The sequence below is a fragment of the Nerophis ophidion genome, linkage group LG22 (assembly GCF_033978795.1).
Source record: "Nerophis ophidion isolate RoL-2023_Sa linkage group LG22, RoL_Noph_v1.0, whole genome shotgun sequence".
NCBI classification, from domain to species: domain Eukaryota; kingdom Metazoa; phylum Chordata; class Actinopteri; order Syngnathiformes; family Syngnathidae; genus Nerophis; species Nerophis ophidion.
Genome location: NC_084632.1, coordinates 16,176,646 through 16,196,147, shown reverse-complemented (window position 1 = coordinate 16,196,147; position 19,502 = coordinate 16,176,646). Strand labels below are relative to the sequence as shown.

The 19,502-nt window shown below is 38.9% G+C and overlaps 1 protein-coding gene across 10 annotated transcripts in view; it reads left to right on the top strand.

Annotated features, from left to right (window-relative positions):
* The window catches only part of ptprsa (protein tyrosine phosphatase receptor type Sa), a 701,781-nt gene that overhangs the window by 576,631 nt on the left and 105,648 nt on the right, over nucleotides 1-19,502 (top strand). For all 10 annotated transcript variants that reach the window (XM_061883335.1, XM_061883337.1, XM_061883336.1 and 7 more), the window contains 2 exons: nucleotides 242-405; nucleotides 10,970-11,085. In XM_061883335.1, the coding sequence (XP_061739319.1) occupies nucleotides 242-405; nucleotides 10,970-11,085 (280 nt within the window). The remainder of the gene's footprint in view (nucleotides 1-241; nucleotides 406-10,969; nucleotides 11,086-19,502) is intronic.

The following is a 19,502-nucleotide window of genomic DNA, read 5'->3' as shown; positions in this document are numbered from 1 at the left end:
CGTGACCCAAGAATCGATATTGAATCGACTCGTGGGACCCCCAAAGATTCACAACCCTATAAAATACACATTGAAAAAGCAAATACGAATTACCCTCAGAACAATTTGTTAGCTAAAAAGCAGTTTAAAACAGTTACAAAAGTTCAAAGTTAAAAACAGTTAGAACAATAGAACACGGAAGCTCAGCAGAACCAAATTGCACTGTGCTGTTTTTGAACACGTCTCTTCTTTTTCGTTTCAGAAAATGTTTGCGACCAGCCCTTACACTGACACGGTGATGACTCCCGTGCTGGTAGACCCTCAGCCGGTGGAGACCGGCGGGGATGGTCTCATTTGGGTGGTCGGTCCAGTCTTGGCTGTGGTCTTCATCATCTGCATTGTCATTGCAATCCTCCTGTACAAAAAGTGAGTTGTCTCTTTGTATCGGTTGCATGACTTTGGATCTGTGTTGATATCATTTGAAAAATAACCAGGTTCAACCTCAAATGGACACAACACCTCAAGGACAGAATTTTTGTTTTTGAAATAATTGTAAACATATTGGAGTATTGATTACAATCTAACCTTTTACGGATTAGTGGTGGTGGTATTATACTGTAAAGTGTGTGGGGAATTTGAACATTTCCTTTGCAATGTTGGATTCTAAAAGTTAAAGGCCTACTGAAATTAGATTTTCTTATTTAAACGGGGATAGCAGGTCCATTCTTTGTGTCATACTTGATCATTTCGCGATATTGCCGTATTTCTGCCGAAAGGATTTAGTAGAGAACATCGACGATAAAGTTTGCAACTTTTGGTCGCTAATAAAAAAGCCTTGCTTTTACCGGAAGTAGCAGACAATGACGTCACCCGTGTGAGGGCTGTCACGCCAATTCCCCCCCCCCCCCGACAAAAACCTTCCCCCTCATTTACTTCCGGGGTCATGATCAATACAGACATTTTGTTAACGCTATATTATAAAAATACAGACATTTTGTTAACGCTATATTATAAAAATATAGACATTTTGTTAACGCTATATTATAAAAAAAAAAAAAAAAAAATTTTTTTACAAACACAAGCTATGGGATGACGCATTTACTTCCGGGGTCACGTTTCCATTTATGTCATCCCGTAGCTTGTGTTTGTAAATTGTTTTTTAAATATTTTTTTAATATAGCGTTAACAAAACGTCTGTATTTTTATAATAAAGCGTATTTGTAGGGAGAAGAAATTTGGCGTGACAACTCCTCACATCCTCACATTGCTTATAATGGGAGCCTCCAACAAAAAGAGCTATTCGGACCGAGAAAACAACATTGATTCCCCATTGATTTGAGCGAGGATGAAAGATTTGTGGCTGAGGATACTGATAGCGAAGGACTAGAAAAACAAAAAATAATAAAGTTAAAAAGAAAAAGGCGATTGCATTGTGAGCGATTCAGATGTTTTTAGACACATTTACCAGGATAATTCTGGGAAATCCCTTATCTTTCTATTGTGTTGCTAGTGTTTTAGTGAGTTTAACAGTACCTGATAGTCGGAGGGGTGTGGCCACGGGTGTCTTGACGCCAGTCTCTGAGGGAATTAGTCACGGCAGCAGCAGCACGACAGAAGTTCCGCTGATCCCTGGAAAGAGACGACTTTTACCACAATTTTCTCACCGAAAACTGCCGGGTGACAAGTGGTCGGGATCCATGTTCGCTTGACCGCTCTGATCCATAGTAAAGCTTCACCTCCGGGAATTTTAAACAAGGAATCACCGTGTGTTTGTGTGGCTAAAGGCTAAAGCTTCACTTCTCCATCTTTCTACTTTGACTTCTCCATTATTAATTGAACAAATTGCAAAAGATTCAGCAACACAGATGTCCAGAATACTGTGTAATTGCTCGATGAGAAGAGACGACTTTTAGCCGCTAGTGGTGCTGCGCTAATATGTCCCCTCCAACTCGAGACGTCACGCGCACGCGTCATCATTCCGCGACGTTTTCAACAAGAAACTCCGCGGGAAATTTAAAATTGCAATTGAGTAAACTAAAAAGGCCGTATTGGAATGTGTTGCAATGTTAATATTTCATCATTGATATATAAACTATCAGACTGCGTGGTCGGTAGTAGTGGGTTTCAGTAGGCCTTTAAGTCTAAGTTAGGAACTTGGGGCTTTTCTTCCTTATCCACCAGTGAAGATCTTTTCATCATTTGATGTTGAACCAGTTATTTGCAGCGTTGAGTTGAGAATGGAACTACTGGGCTGCAAATGATAGGCTGCATGTCGAAAGAGGGACTTATTGTATATTAATGACCGCATGCTACCGGAGGCCCCGACAGCATGGCTGCATGCAAATACAAGAAGCGCGTCTTGTTCGAGTCGTGGGAAGTGAGAGGTCGGAGAAACGAGAGAAGATGAGATTCTTTCTGAGATGTCAGGGGTTATACTTGCCAGCGTGGCTGAAATAAATAGAAACTACAATTCCTCCCAGGGTAGTGTTCAAAGAAACCAATGTCAGGTTACAAAAAAACATATTTTGGTTACTAAATATTGCTTTAGAAATGGATTTATCAATGAACTAGGTCTAGAACTCGCAGAATCCAGGGAATTATGGTACAATAATGGTTCCTTTTTACATTGTTTGTTCAGTACAAGTTTGAAATAATTAAGCCTGGTACAATATGCAAGCGGTAGGAAATGGATGGATGGATATACTCTCCCGTCACGTGACTTGCGTAACCGACGCCGTCTTGCTACCTTCCTGCAGACCACGATCGACACCTCCCTTAAATCCTAGCTTTGCGTCAGCGGTGACGCGCACTGCAGAGTTGTGATTGGTCAGCTTTTGCCTTAAAGGGGAACTACACTTTTTCTGGAATTGGGCCTATCGTTCACAATCATTATGATGGACATGACGACGGATGTATTTTTTTAATGCATTCTAAATATTAAATTTGAATAAATCGCTTCTAATGGAGCACATGGGATCTGATCTATTCTGCCTATAAAAGCCTTTAACAAAAAAAAAACTCCAGTTATATTTTATATCTATAATGTAAGTATATATATGTAATGTAGGCACATTTATAATAACATTGAATATATACATATTTTGAATTTTTTTAAGCATACACACCACATTCATTTTAAACATGCATCACAACATTCCCTTTTTTTTTTTCAATGTCACTGATAAAACTCACTGCAGACTTCACGAGAGCCAACAGACATGACAAAACATCACTTACTGTACAAGGTCTGTCGTCATTAGGATGCCGACTGCTAGGATGTTTTTATATTCCCATGTAGATGAAGAATGTCTAATAATCCTCACGCCATTTCCGCGTCAAATTTGTCTGCAAAAGCTTACCAACATGTCGGAGTACCTCCTCAGCCTTCTTCTATCCAGGTGAGAGGCATGGTTTATGGTTTACATCAGTGGTCACCAACGCGGTGCCTGCGGGCCAGATGGTAAGGACCAGATGAGTCGCCCGCTGGCCTGTTCTAAAAATAGCTCAAATAGCACCACTTACCAGTGAGCTGCCTTTATTTTTTTAAATTGTATTTATTTACTAGCAAGCCGGTCTCGCTTTGCTCGACATTTAAAATTCTAAGAGATACAAAACTCAAATAGAATTTAAAAATCCAAGAAAATATTTTACAGACTTGGTCATGCACCTGGGGATAGGTTGATTGGCAACACTAAATTGGCCCTAGTGTGTGAATGTGAGTGTGAATGTTGTCTGTCTATCTGTGTTGGCCCTGCGATGAGGTGGCGACTTGTCCAGGGTGTACCCTGCCTTCCGCCCGATTGTAGCTGAGATAAGCGCCAGCGCCCCCCGCAACCCCGAAAGGGAATAAGCTGTAGAAAATGGATGGATGGATGGTTCTTTACTTGTTTAAATACATTCATTTGTTTTTTTACTTTGCTTCTTATTACTTTTAGAAAGACAATTTCAGAGAAAAAAATACAACCTTAAAAATGATTATAGGATTTTTAAACACATATACCTTTTTACCTTTTAAATTCCTTCCTTTTCTTTCCTGACAATTTAAATCATTGTTCAAGTAAATTTATTTCTTTATTGTAAAGAATAATAAATACATTTTAATTTATTCTTCATTGTAGCTTCTGTTTTTTTCGGTGAAGAATATTTGTGAAATATTTAGCCAAACTTATTATGATTAAAATTCAAAAAAATTATTCTGGCAAATCCAGAAAATCTGTAAAATCAAATTTAAATCTTATTTCAAAGTCTTTAAATTTATTTTCAAATTTTTTGTTGTGGAAAATCTAGAAGAAATAATGATTTGTCTTTGTTTGTTGCTTGGTCTAATTTGTTATATATTCTAACAAAGTGCAGATTGGATTTTAACCTATTTAAAACATGTCATCAAAATTCTAAAATACATCTTAATCAGGATAAATTACTAATGATGTTCCAGAAATTATTTTTTTAATTTTTCAAAAAGATTCCAATTGCCTAGTATTTATCTTAATTTTTTTCGGTTGAATTTCGAATTTTAAAGAGTCGAAATTGAAGATGAAATATGTTTCAAAATTTAAAATTTTTATTTTTTGTGTGTTTTCTCCTCTTTTAAATCGTTCAATTAAGTGTTTTTTTCATCATTTATTCTCTGCAAAAAACCTTCCGTAAAAGGAAAAAAAATCTACGACGGAATGACAGACAGAAATACCAATTTTTTTTTTATTTATACATAGATTTATTTATTAAAGGTAAATTGAGCAAATTGGCTATTTCTGGCAATGTATTTAATTGTGTACCAAACTGGTAGCCCTTCGCATTAATCAGTACCCAAAAAGCAGCTTTTGTTTTCAAAAAGGTTGGTGACCCCTGGTCTACATTAAACGTCCAGGGAGCAAGGAAGCGATAAAACAGCAGACCAATCGATGACATAAACATTGGCACTGCTATAAATAGTTTGTCTGTGTAAGCACTTATAATAACAATATCACTAATACTTGGTTAATATTCAAATCAAGTAAAAGAAATGGATCATTGTTGGCGGTTTTTGGATGTTTTTTTATTGGGTTTTATGGGCGAAATAGATTACCTCCTATTAGCTCTGCTGGAGAGGACTTTTAATTACGTTTATTTATAAGTTAGAATGCATTAAAAAAAAAAGTATCCATCCATCATTATGTGTTTCATAATGAATGTTAATTGCAAAAAAAAAAAAGTGTAGTTCCACTTTAAAGTGTACAAATTATTGTATGAAATAAAGCAACAATGATTGAACATTGAACTGATATTGTAATATAGTATATATCTCGGTGCGCTCTAAAAATAAACACGGAATGTGTCGTTTTGCACCTTGTTGTGTTGGCCTATCTTGTGACAACAGGTTGCATTTCGACACGTATTGTTTCTCGTGCACACACGTGTTTTTTTCTCACACACAACACTTCCCCTCTCTCCGTAAATAATCTTTCAAGCACGGTATGTTCATGAACATGAGAACTCCGACGTGACCATAAACACTAACACCATCATGGCGTTATTTTCAATAACTTGTCTCCCTTTCGTTCCGTGTCCCTTACGGCCCAACAGGGTTGCACCCCTCTGCCCGTCCTCTGCTACGACTCGTTCAGGAGTTGCACAATCCATTTTCCCGAACGTCTAGTCCTCTGGCTTATGACTAAAACGTCCATTAAAAGTAAACTGATGTTTCTAGATGATTAGTTCCAAAGCCAGCAAAGGCGTCTATGCTGCGGTCATTGCGCACTCTTCACAAAAAACGTAAATATCTAGTCAAGGACAGCTGCGGTTACTCTTTCTGAAGACACTGCCCCTTAGTGTTTTGGAGGAGAATTGTAATACACAAGTCGGCCCTCGAAGAAGAGCTATATACCAACCAAGACGCCGTCAATGGAAACGCAATCTATGTGACGCGAAAATATCTACCAGCCTAGATTACAGTTTGCTCACTATTTTTCGAACAAATGCCAATCCACATTTTACAGACGTTCCGATCGGTCAACCAACGATCATTATTGGGTAAAATGTCCATGTTAGGTGATTGCCAGATGCCAATTAATGCTCTTTGCAGATTAGTCTTTCTGTTGATAGACTCGGCTAATGCACAGCAGCTGACTGTGTTTGTGTATGTCCTTAATCAGTGCTCTAATGCAGTGGTTCTCAAATGGGGGTACGCGTACCCCTGGGGGTACTTGAAGGTATGCCAAGGGGTACGTGAGATTTTTTTTTAATATTCTAAAATAATAGCAACAATTCAAAAATCCTTTATAAATATATTTATTGAATAATACTTCAACAAAATATGAATGGTAGTTCATAAACTGTTAAAAGAAATACAACAATGCAATATTCTGTGTTGACAGCTAGATTTTTTGTGGACATGTTCCATAAATATTGATGTTTTGTGAAGAAATCTTTAGAATTAAGTTCATGAATCCAGATGGATCTGTATTACAATCCCCAAAGAGGGCACTTTAAGTTGATGATTACTTCTATGTGTAGAAATCTTTATTTATAATTGAATCACTTTAGTTAGTTTTATATCTTTATTTCCAAATGGTTCAAGAAAGACCACTACAAATGAGCAATATTTTGCACTGTTATACAATTTAATAAATCAGAAACTAATGACATAGTGCTGGGTTCTACTTCTTTATCTCTTTTTTTCAATCAATAATGTTCTGCTCTGATTAGGGGGTACTTGAATCAAAAAAATGTTTACAGGGGGCACGTCACTGAAAAAAGGTTGAGAACCACTGCTCTAATCAACTCCACTGCGGCAAATAAACTAAAAATCTTGCATGTACTATTATCACTGGGGGACTGGTGCAACGCACGAGCACTTAAAATGGCGGAATTAAATAATGTACTTTGTGTCTCCGAGTGGGAAACATGCACTTAAAATCTCGGCATACACGAAAAGTGTTGGTGTATAGGAAAAAAAAAAGAAAAAAAAAGATTTAAATCTAGCGATCAATTGATTTAAGAAATAAAAATTTGGTGCAGCCCTATTATAAACCTCTATATTTGTTCATTAATTAGTGCTGGGTGGTCATAAATACATGTGGCACTACTTGTTGGTGGTATGCATCCAAATATCTGCTTTTTAACACACCTGGTCTGCCAGACAATAAAAAGACATAGCAGCAGCGACCAATACTCCCAACTTAGCAATTTTGTTTTTATATTTAGATAATATTCAAACACATCTAGACACTCGGATTAATGTATTCATATTTCGATATGGTCAAGGTCAAATCCCCATGCAGTACACATACCAGTCAAAAAGGCCATAAAGTTATTTGGTAATCAAATACAAGCGGTCAAGAAAAGCGTAGTATTTTCCTGAGGTAGCACCATAACCAGCCCGGGGGAGTGTGCATCACCACCGCCGTTAGAGCGAGGTGTGAAAGCATGCCTTTGACCAGCTGGATTTATGACTAACAAAGAAAGACATGGCCTGGAAACACTCTTCCGTCGTTAAGTAACACTTTACCTCTTCTGGTAAAATACATAAAGCAGAGGTGTCCGAAAAGCTGCCCAGGCTTATTTGTTTATTGGCCTGTGACACGTTGTAGAAACACAATAAACTAAAAGACTAGATAGGACAGCTTTATATATATATATATATATATATATATATATATATACAGTATATATATATATATAATGAACCTGTTTTGAAAGAGATAAGGATTACAAAAGCTCCTCTTGGCTGCTGACATTCTGGATGATGCAGACATGGCCTAATATTTTTTTTAATTTTATTTGTTTTTTTTTAAATATATATGTATCGTTTACAAATCGGAATTAATAGGATTTGTGATATGGATTTCAAAAAAAAGGTTTTCAGCACCCTTTAGTTTTTAGCCATTTTATAAAACAAAAATCTAGACCAGGGGTCAACCATTTTACAATCAAGAGAGAACGGTCTGTTAAAGAAAAATAGTATAGAGTCGCAAAACAACACGGCTTATAAACTTTTAAATGTTTTCCTGTCTTTTATTTAATTTTACAGGAAAATTAATATGTCTATGTGAAATCAATTATTTTTCCTTAACTTTTTTCTTTATGGCCAATAATCAGGGTTAGCTTACCCATGGGGTTGAAAACTAAATACACAAGCTTTTAAAAATTGCCTTCCTTGCTCAGATGTGTGTATGTGTGTATATATATATATATATATATATATATATATATATATATATATATATATATATATATATATATATATATATGTATATCTATGTATATATATGTATATATATATATATATACACATGTGTATTTAAATAAATATATGTATATATTTATATATATATATGTATATATACAGTACATATATATGTATATACTGTTTATATATGTGTATATGTACAGTATGTATATCTACATATATGTATATATATATATATACACACACACACATATATATATACATGTGTATTTAAATAAATATATGTATATATTTATGTATATGTGTATATACAGTACATATATATGTATATACTGTGTATATATGTGTATATGTACAGTATGTATATCTACATATATGTATATATATATCCCTCGATCTACGTGTGTGTGTGTATATATATATAAAGTATACATATATATGTATATATATATATAAAGTATATATATATATATATATATATATATGTATATATATATATATATATATATATATACGTATCTGTCTACTGCAGTACGTCATCTAAGAACACTGAAATATACTAAGAGCACATGTAAGACTATTAAGCAGAAATTTGGAGACCATCATCTCTCAGTTCCGATCGCTCCGACTGAGCCTTGTGAGAAGTGCAGGGCAGGAGAACCCAGAACCATGTCATGCAGGCCGCGCTGAACAATCCGAGTAGATATCGCTACTGTCAGATGATCCCTGTCTGACCTTGCCTTACCTCCGCCTTGGTGGTTAGGGAGAGTAACATCTCCCCTTGAATCTCTCTCTCTCTCTTTTTTGTCTCTCGTCTCTGTCTCTCCCTCTCTCTCACCCCCACTATTCAATCGCTCCCTGGTGAGTAGTGCTTCCCGGCTCTGCCCTTGGCCCTGACTTTACCCTGCTCTCCTTCGTCTTTAGCCCCGCATTGTTAACACACACTCTCACACACACACACACACACACACACACTTAGACATTTACGATAAAAGTGTACACAAATGTTGATTTACATTGACAAAATGTGGGTGCACACAAAACCATATACACACCAGCAAAATGCTAATTTGCACAATTTTTGGGGGCCCATCGCTGACCCCTGTGAACTGCTCTCTATTGATTTATCTCTCTTCTTGCTCCCCCTCCCCTCCCCCCCTCTCTCTCCCTTGTTTTCCTTGTGTGTTTTCACCATCTCAATGTATTTATTTGACTCCTATTGCTTTCTCTGGGAACAGCAAACCTGACAGGTAAGGCTGGACTGAACTCACTGGCATTTGACAAGGGGAAAGACAGTCTGGGCTGTCTCAGCACAGCAGATAACTTTAATTAGAGTGACTCAAGCACACTCCTGGAGCTTCTCAGCTCGTGATTTGCTTTCTTTTAAAGGGGAACATTATCACAATTTCTGAAGGGTTCAAACCAATAAAAATCAGTTCCCAGTGACCTATTTTTTTTTTCAATGTTTTTATAAAAATTTTACCCATAACGCAATATCCCGAAAAACGGCTTCAAAGTTTCTGATTTTCACGATCGGTACATCCACCCGTCCATTATCCTGTGATGTCACAGCGTGAAACAACCAGAAACAAACATGGCGGATAGCACAGAAAGGTATAGCGATAGTAGCTCGGATTCAGACTCGGATTTCAGCGGCGTAAGCGATTCAACAGATTACGCATGTATTGAAATGGATGGTTGGAGTGTGGAGGTAGCGAAAACGAAATTAAAGAAGAAACTGAAGCTATTGAGCCATATCACGACAGACAGCGGCACGGGAGGAAGCGAGGACAAATTCGGCGATGGCCTTCTAACCAACGATTGGTATGTGTTTGTTTGGCATTAAATGTGGGTGGAGGGAAGGGTGGATGCAAATATAGCTACAAATAAGGCATAATGATGCACTATGTACATACAGCTAGCCTAAATAGCATGTTAGCATCGATTAGCTTGCAATCCTGCACACTCCATTTAAGTCAATAACATCAACAAAACTCACCTTTGTGCATTCATGCACAACGTTAAGTTGAGTTTGGTGGACAAAATAAGTCAGAATTGGCATAAATCACGTCTTAGCCAACACATCCAGGGGGTTTGCCTCGCTCGTCTGCGAGAACAGACTGCCGTCGTCCCTGAATAGCTCCCGAGGCACTCTGGCAGATTCAGTGGTGGTCTATTTTCCAATATTGCAGATTTCGTTGACTTTATTGTTGGAAATGCATCTGCTTAGAGTGTCGCAGGATATCCACACATTCTTGCCATCTCTATCGTAGCATAGCTGTTATCGGTAAAGTGTGCAACAAACGAGGGAGTTTCGCATGTTTTGACCACTGGTGCAACTTGAATCCATCTCTGATCGTGTTGTTACACCCTCCGACTACACATCGACGAGGCATGATGTCTCCAAGGTACGGGAAAACAGTGGAAAAAACGGAAAATAACAGATCTTATTTGACTTGGTGCGTGTAGTAAGATCGGGAAAATGGCGTATTGCCTCATGTTGTGACGTCACAGGTGAAAGGTCATTGCTCCGACAGCAATTGAAAGGCGTTTAAATCGCCCAATTCACCCTTTTAGAGTTCGGAAATCGGTTCAAAAAGCATACGGTCTTTTTTCTGCAACATCAAAGTATATATTGACGCTTACATACTGTAAGTCCTGTGATAATGTTCCCCTTTAAATTTTTTCTCAATATCGTTGAGCTGTGTTGTTGTTGTTTTGTTTTTTGTTTAAAGCTCATTAGTGAGCCCAGAGACTGTTTGTTGCCGTGCGCATTTTCAAGTCGTTTGTTGTGTGTTCCCTCTCTTTCTTTTGTGTTTCCAGCCGCAAGAGAAAGGAGTCAGAACCCCGCACCAAGTGCCTGCTGAACAACGCCGACATCACCCCCCACCACCCCACTGATCCTGTGGAAATGAGACGCATCAACTTCCAAACGCCAGGTACGCAAAAACCCCCAAACATCGCTGCAGTGGAATTGGGAAATGTGTTTTTTTGTTTTTTTTTCCTGAACGGCTTTTGTTGTTTGATTATGCTTATTTCACCACCACCACCATGCATATACACATGACATTTTTGTGTCTCACATAAAGAACAATACCAATAGGATAAAAGTGAGCTTAGACTTTGTTGACTGACATTGTTTGGACTGTTTGTGGGATTCTGCAGTCCAGGAAGTAAAAGGCTATTCTCTTTCATTTCCACTTCGGGGATAAATAAAACAATTTGTTGTCAGTTTTAGAAACTTGCAGGTTAAGGAGTGTATTTTATTTCTTTTTAACATTGTCAACTTGGGCCTGACTGACAAGAGCTGTCCTATCCAGTCTTCATTCAGGTTGTCAAAGAAGATGTTTCGCCCTCTGTCCGAGTTGGCTTCATCAGTTCATGCTCAAGGACTAGTTAGGACAGCTCTACTCGGTCAGATGAGCAGGACTAAAACTGGATTTTTGAGGTTGTCTGAAAAGGCTAAATAGGAAAGCTCTAGTCTTGTCTTTCTAGTCTGGGTCGTTGAGGTTTTCTTAGAAGATATTTCGCTCCTAGTATGAGCAGGCTCCATCGTGATCAACTTGACCTGTCCTTTCCAGTCTTAATTTAGTTTGTCACAGAAGTCATTTTGCCTCTCATCCAAGCAGGCTTAATCAATTCATGCGTAAAGACTAGGTAGGACTGCTCTAGTCTTGTCGCTTTAGTCAGACTAGAGAATGTGCTGTTGGAGTTTTCTTAGAAGACGTTTCGCTCATCGTAATCAACTGGAGCTGTCCTTTCCAGTCTTAATTTAGTTTGTCGCAGAAGTCATTTTGCCTCTCAGCTAAGCAGGCTTCATCAATTCATGCTTAAAGACTAGGTAGGACTGCTCTAGTCTTGTCGCTCTAGTCAGACTCGAGACTGGGCTGTTGAAGTTTTCTTAGAAGACTCTTCCTCGTGTGAGCAGGCTCCATCGTAATCGACTGTAGTTGTCCTTTCCAGTCTTAATATAGTTGGTAACAGAAGACATTTCACCTTTCATCCGAGCAGGCTTCCAATTCATGCTTAAAGACTAGATAGGACAGCTTTAGTCGGTCAGACTCGAAACGGTACTGTTGAGGTTTTCTTAGATGTTTGTTCCTCGTCCGTGCAGGTTTTGTCAGTTCATGCCCAAAGACCTGATAGACAGCCCCAGTATGATCGACTTTAGCTGTCCTACCCAGTCTTCATTCTGGACGTCACAGAAGATGTTTCGCCTCCCGTCTAAGCTGGCTTCATCAGTTCATGCTCAAGGACTAGATAGGACAGCTCTACTCAATCAGACAAGTTAGACTAAAACTGGATTTTTGAGGTTGTCTGAAAAGACTAAATAGGAAAGCTCTAGTCTTGTCGCTTTAGTCAGACTCAAGACTAGAATGTTGGAGTTTTCTAAGAAGACATTTCGCTCTTCGTGTGAGCAGGTTCCAGCGCGATCAACTGTGGAGCTGTCCTTACCAGTCTTAATTTAGTTTGTCACAGAAGTCATTCCGGCTCTCATCCAAGCAGGCTTAATCAAGTCATGCTTAAAGACTAGGTAGGACTGCTCTAGTCTTGTCGCTTTAGTCTGACTAGAGACTGGGCTGTTGGAGTTTTCTTAGACATTTCGCTCATCGTAATCGACTAGAGCTGTCCTTTCCATTCTTAATTTAGTTTGTCACAGAAGTCATTTTGCCTCTCAACTAAGCAGGCTTCATCAATTCATGCTTAAAGACAAGGTAGGATGCTCTAGTCTTGTCGCTCTAGTCAGACTCGACACTGGGCTGTTGAAGTTTTCTTAGAAGACTCTGCTCGTGTGAGCAGGCTCCATCGTAATTGACTCTAGCTGTCCTTTCTGGTCTTAATTTAGTTTGTCACAGAAGACATTTCACCTTGCATCCAAGCAGGTTTCACCAATTCACGCTTAAATACTAGAGAGGACAGCTTTAGTTGGTCAGACTCGAGACGGTACTGTTGAGGTTTTCTTAGATGTTTGTTCCTCGTCCGTGCAGGTTTCGTCAGTTCATGCCCAAAGACCTGATAGACAGCCCCAGTATGATCGACTACAGCTGTCCTATCCAGTCTTTATTCAGGTCGTTAAAAAAGATGTTTTGCTTAAAAGACTAGATAGGAAAGCTCTAGTCTTGTCGCTTTAGTCAGACTAGAGACTGGGCTGTTGGAGTTTTCTTAGAAGACGTTTCGCTCATCGTGATGGACTGGAGCTGTCTTTACCAGTCTTAATTTAGTTTGTCACAGAAGTCATTCTGGCTCCCATCCAAGCAGGTTTAATCAATTCATGCTTGAAGACTAGGTAGGACTGCTCTAGTCTTGTCGCTCTAGTCGGACTCGAGACTGGGCTGTTGAAGTTTTCTTAGAAGACTCTCCTCGTGTGAGCAGACTCCATCGTAGTCAACTGTAGCTGTGCTTTCCAGTCTTAATTAAGTAGGTCACAGAAGACATTTCACCTTTCATCCAAGCAGGCTTCCAATTCATGCTTAAAGACTAGATAGAACAGCTTTAGTCGGTCAGACTAGAGACGGTACTGTTAAAGTTTTCTTAGATGTCCGTTCCTAGTCCGTGCAGGTTCCGTCAGTTCATGCCCAAAGACCTGATAGACAGCCCCAGTATGATCCACTATAGCTATCCTATCCAGTCTTCATTCAGGACATCACAGAAGATGTTTCGCCTCCCGTCTAAGCTGGCTTCATCAGTTCATGCTCAAGGACTAGATAGGAAAGCTCTACTCGGTCAGACGAGTTAGACTAACTGGATTTTTGAGGTTGTCTTAAAAGACTCGATAGGAAAGCTCTAGTCGTGTAGCTTTTGTCAGACTAGAGACTGGGCTGTTGGAGTTTCCTTAGAAGACTTTTCGCGCTTCGTGTGAGTAGGCTCCATCGCGATCAACTGGAGCTGTCCTTTCCGGTCTTAATTTAGTTTGTCACAGAAGACATTTCATCTTTCATCCAAGCAGGCTTCATCAGTTCATGCTTAAAAACTAGATTGCAGTTCCCCTTTAAAGTCTCTGCATCTTACCATTTCGTTATTTTATCTGTTGAGTAGATATTTGACAATGAAAATGTTGTTGTGCGTGGACGCTACATCAGTCTGCCGCCATCTGCTGGCCGCCACAACAGGAGCAGTTTATTGCACTTGCGCTGATTGGAGTATTTGCAGCCAATCCAGAGGGCGCTTTTAAAGTCAGCTGACACGTCGTCTTTAAACAGCGTCATGTGTGACGTGGGTTACACTTGAATTGCTATGGTAACATCCAGTGGACACATTTGGAACAGCAGTTTCTTTCTTTAGAAATGCTCATTTGTATACTTATATATATATATATATATATATATATATATATATATATATTTTTATATATATATATATATATATATATATATATATATATATAATCCATTCATGAATGAGTATATCCGTTCATCCACCGTGTTCAGAGGAGAAGTCTAATCTACAAAATTTGCAGGCAGCATACCCCTTCCCCTTCGAGCTGTCCTGGATGCCTGGATGAACTGAAATTTTTTATTCCAATAATTTTGGAACTTGCACGCGTACGTCTTACTCGTCGTCTCCATGTCTCTTCTTCGTTCTTTTGCTTCGTCTCTGTTATGTTTTTGGACATTACTACTTGCCGTAGTTTTGAAGCAATGCATGATGGGAAACCGGATGTTGTGTGTCAGTGTATTAACGTGCCGGCTGGAATAAACACACGCTGAGAAATAGCTCCGTGCCTGCCTACTTTATGGGTTATAGATAAACCTATGGATAACGGAGACATATATAATAGTCTCCTTTTCAGTTGAGAGAGGACGCTAAAGACAGTGCCTTTAAGGCACGCCCCCAATATTGTTGTCCGGGTGGAAATCGGGAGAATGGTTGCCCCGGGAGATTTTCGGGTAGGGCTCTGAAATCGTGAGTCTTCCGGCAAAATCAGGAGGTTTGGCAAGTATGGCCGTATGTTTGACACCCCTTATCTAAACAGTCCACTTGCCATCAAGTTGACATCTAAGTATACAAAGGAGAATATTCTTTTCCATAAACAAGTCCACTTGCAACCTCAGCTAAGGCTTGTGGGAAATACCTGACAGCTTCTATTGTGTCATCCGTCTTCCTTTTCGCTTTGCTGATCCATAGTCGCCCCATTTTTTAAACACCGGTGTTCGCCCTCTTCTAGCAGCTCATTTTGACAGAAGACATTTTGAGAGACCTTGCAGACTGGAACTTGAAACACATTTGGCTCTGTGAGGCAGCCAAGGCAAGGGGTGTGTACAAAAGTTTCATTGACACACTCCTCACACACTTTCTCCCTCTCTTTTTTTGCAGGCTTTATGGTCATCAAAAGATCCATATTTCAAACCACAGTTTCTCTCATCTTGGGGCACACGCACACACACACACACACTGCCCGCAGTGGAGCGTGTTGGAGCAGGGGTGTCAAACTCATTTTAGATCGGGGGCCACATGGGGAAAAATGTACTCCTAAGTAGGCCGAACTGGTAAAATCACGGCACGATAACTTAAAAATAAAGACAACTTCAGATTTTTTTCTTTGTTTGAAAATAGAACAGGCACCAATGTACAAATCATAATGTTGTTGTTGTTTTTTTACACTTATATGTTGCGGTTAATATTTATTTGTCATTTATATTTTCTGAATAATTTATGTGATAATGTTCATCAGTCCACTCATTGGTGTCTATCAATATAAACAAATATTTAGCAAAATATTTGTATGTTATTTATGTAGTTTGATCATTTTCCTCGACTGATGTACTAGCATCATGTGGTTTATTTTGTACATATGTTGCATCATTTACAAAGATACCAAGAATTTCTATTGTGACATCTAGTGGACACATTTAGAACAGCAGTTTCTTTCATTCAAAAATTTTAGGTTCATTTTTATTAGGGCTGTGAATCTTAGGGTGTCCCACGATTCAATTCAATATCGATTCTTGGGGTCACGATTCGATAATATGTCGATTTTTTTCGATTCGATTATCGATTCAAAAACGATATTTTTCCGATTCTGTATTCATTCAATACATCGGATTTCAGCAGGATCTACCCCAGTCTGCTGACATGCTAGCAGAGTAGTAGATTTTTTTTTTTTAAAGCTTTTACAATTGTAAAGGACAATGTTTTATCAACTGATTGCAATAAGGTAAATTTGTTTTAACTATTAAACGAACCAAAAATATGACTTATTTTATGTTTGTGAAAACATTGGACACAGTGTGTTGTCAAGCTTATGAGATGCGATGCTAGTGTAAGCCACTGTGACAGTTTTATTTTTATTTTTATAAATGTCTAATGATAATGTCAATGAGGGATTTTTAACCACTGCTATGCGGAATTTATAACTAATATTGATACTGTTGTTGATAATATTCATTTTTGTTTCAGTGCTTTTGGTTTGTTTTGTGTCGTGTTTGTCTCCTCTCAATTGCTCTGTTTATTGCAGTTCTGAGTGTTGCTGGGTCAGGTTTTGTTTTGGAATTGGATTGCATTGTTATGGTATTGCTGTGTAGTGGTTTGTTAGATTGATTAAAAAAAAAAAAAAAAATCAACAACAAAAAAATCGATTTTTTAAGAATGAGAATCTATTCTGAATCGCACAACGTAAACGATTCGATTCGTATTTGAATCGATTTTTTCCCACACCCCTAATTTTTATACTTCGCAATCTCATCCTGTGGGCCGGATAAAACCTGTTTTCGCGGGCCTGATCCGGCCCTCGGCCCGTACGTTTGACACCCCTGCGTTAGAGGGTTGTGGGAGTTCTGTCTGAAAATGGTCTCCGCCCCCAAAACGAGGGAGTTGCTGCTTAGTAGTCAAAGCCCGTTTTCAAGGGGGACGTCGCTGTAATGGCGAGGTTGGAATAATGACCACTTGCTTAGTCCACTTGATTGTGCATTTGCACGTAACGTGGACTAATACGCGCTGAGAGGTTCTCCCCGCACACCGCCAACCTTCCCACTCCACAATCCCGTCGTCGTCGTCGTCGAGCAGAATCGGGCAACGTTGTTATCTCCGCACCTGGGGGAATTCAATTTAAATGAACATTTTAGCCCAATTAAGTGGGCCGGTGAGCATTTGTGAACATGGCCATCAGCTGAAAGCGGCCGTTGTTAAAAATGAGCACGCTCTCGGTGCTCTTGTCCGCGGCCTCCCATCATTCAGCGGAGCATAGGCTGTATCGGCAATTGGGACGCAGTGACCCGCGGTGCTGCAGAACAAAAAATGATTTCTGATTAGTCTTCCCATAAGCAAAGCTTCATTAATGCATTTGGAAATGTGTGTGTGTGTTTATGTATCGCTTTGGTCATGTGACAGCCTCACATTGGGAGTGCGGAACTCCTCAGGGCGCAAAGTGGCTCGTTTTTTGTCATTATCTTTCTTGGTTCCCGGGCTTTAATTGGCAAATGGGGCCCAAGTAATGAAGCAGCACAACTCAGAGGATATCTACTGTCTGTGTCCAATCAAGCTGTCTTTTGCTCAGAGCGCAAATTTTTCTTCCTTTTCACCCTCCATCTCCTCCCTGTTTCCATATTTTAATCTCCTCCATCCTCTTGTTCTCTTTATCTCGACATGCATCTCTTGTAGCGCAGTACAGCCGGCGTAGTCATAATAATAACGTTAAATCGCCAAATGACCAAACGTGGATTTTATTTAGTTTTTTGTTTCAGCTATGTAATACACAGTGCAGCTGTGCCCGCAGACTTTTTTTGGGCTCTGGAAATCACCAATAAGACGGATTTCTATGAACCCAGATTTCTTGCCGGGACATATGGTACAATACAATCACCAAGATAGGACCGAGTTAGACCGTGTAGTATTTCATACGTAAGTAGTAAAACCTTAAAGTCGCAGCTTAAGTGCACAGGAAGCCAGTACATGTGAGCCAGTATAGGCGTAATATGATCAAAATTTATTGTTCTTGTCAAAAGTCTAGCAGCCGTATTTTGTAGCAACTGTAATTTTTAATGCCAGACATAGGGAGACCCGAAAATAATAAGTTACTGTAATCGAGACAAAACGAACGCACGAATAATCATTTGATTGGACTTATGTACTCATTGTATACATTCAATAAACTATTTTAAAAAAATTCAATACACTGTTTAAAAGCATTACACACAGTGCTCGAAAATCCGTCAAAATGTTTTTGTACGACTTTGGTAAGCTATGACGCCGCACCGTTTGATGTGCTGTAACATATGAGTATTATTATGGTCTGTGTATAAGGTAAAACATGTTATCTGGTGTTTTGTTTCGCAATATTATGCAAAACCGACTTTTCTTACCTTCTAGTACCTGTTGATGTGTATTTGGGATCTGCATAAGTCCTAAAAATGTGCGCTTCCGCCTTTGAAGTCCGTGTCGACATTTTTTTTTCGCTATCTTCTTGTTGTTATGGGACATTCATTCTCCCCTCTTGCCATTTCTTATATAAAGATGTGTCTTACTTACATCTGTCAGTAAACTCGCCATGAAAGCGATAAAACATACTGGTATAGTGAGTTTACATTATTCGCCCAAAGAACTTTAGTTATTAGAGAGTTCCGGTTGGACGATTTTTCATGGAACATATTTCCGGAGTTGTTATTGCACTAGTGTGCCATGGATGAGGAGATGCTGCTCCGTTATTGTCATTAAAATAATTAACTCCATCTTTTGACACTTCTTCAACTCTCGTCCTTGCACGCTACACCGCTACAACAAAGATGACGGAGAAAAGACGCTGTCGATGGTGAGCCACGTAAATAAGATCGCCCACAAAACGGCGCATCCTAAAGCGACTGTCAGAAAGCGGCTTGAAAATGATCTGTAAAACATCATCCATGCAACATTTTGACCAAAGAACCACCATTACATGTTATGTAGACCACAAGGAAGTGTTTTCCATTTTGAAAAAAATCATAATAATACGACTCCTTTAATGCAGCCTATCATCCGGTGCGCCTTTTGTATGAAAATAAACCTGACTAGACTCGCTCATCGGCAGTGTGTTCTATAACCCGGTCCGGAAAATGCGGTACTTTATTTAGCAGAATTTAAAAAATCAATTTTTTTTTTACCTTTGCACATTAATTCAGAATCGTCCAAGTCCTGATCGCGATGCATGTAAAAATGTATAATCTTTTTTTACAAGGGAACATGAAGTTTTTAATTTACAGCGTTGTTTTTATTTTGAACCTAGATAGAGGCTCGCGTTATAAATCCACTCGTATAGATGCGAGATTTGTTTTGACTATCCGTGTTTGTGTGGACAGCCATAGGAAAACATGTTAATCAAAATGTATTCTAACAATTTTTAGGAGTCATTTCCGTAGCTTTATTTCGGTAACACCTGATCGCTTAT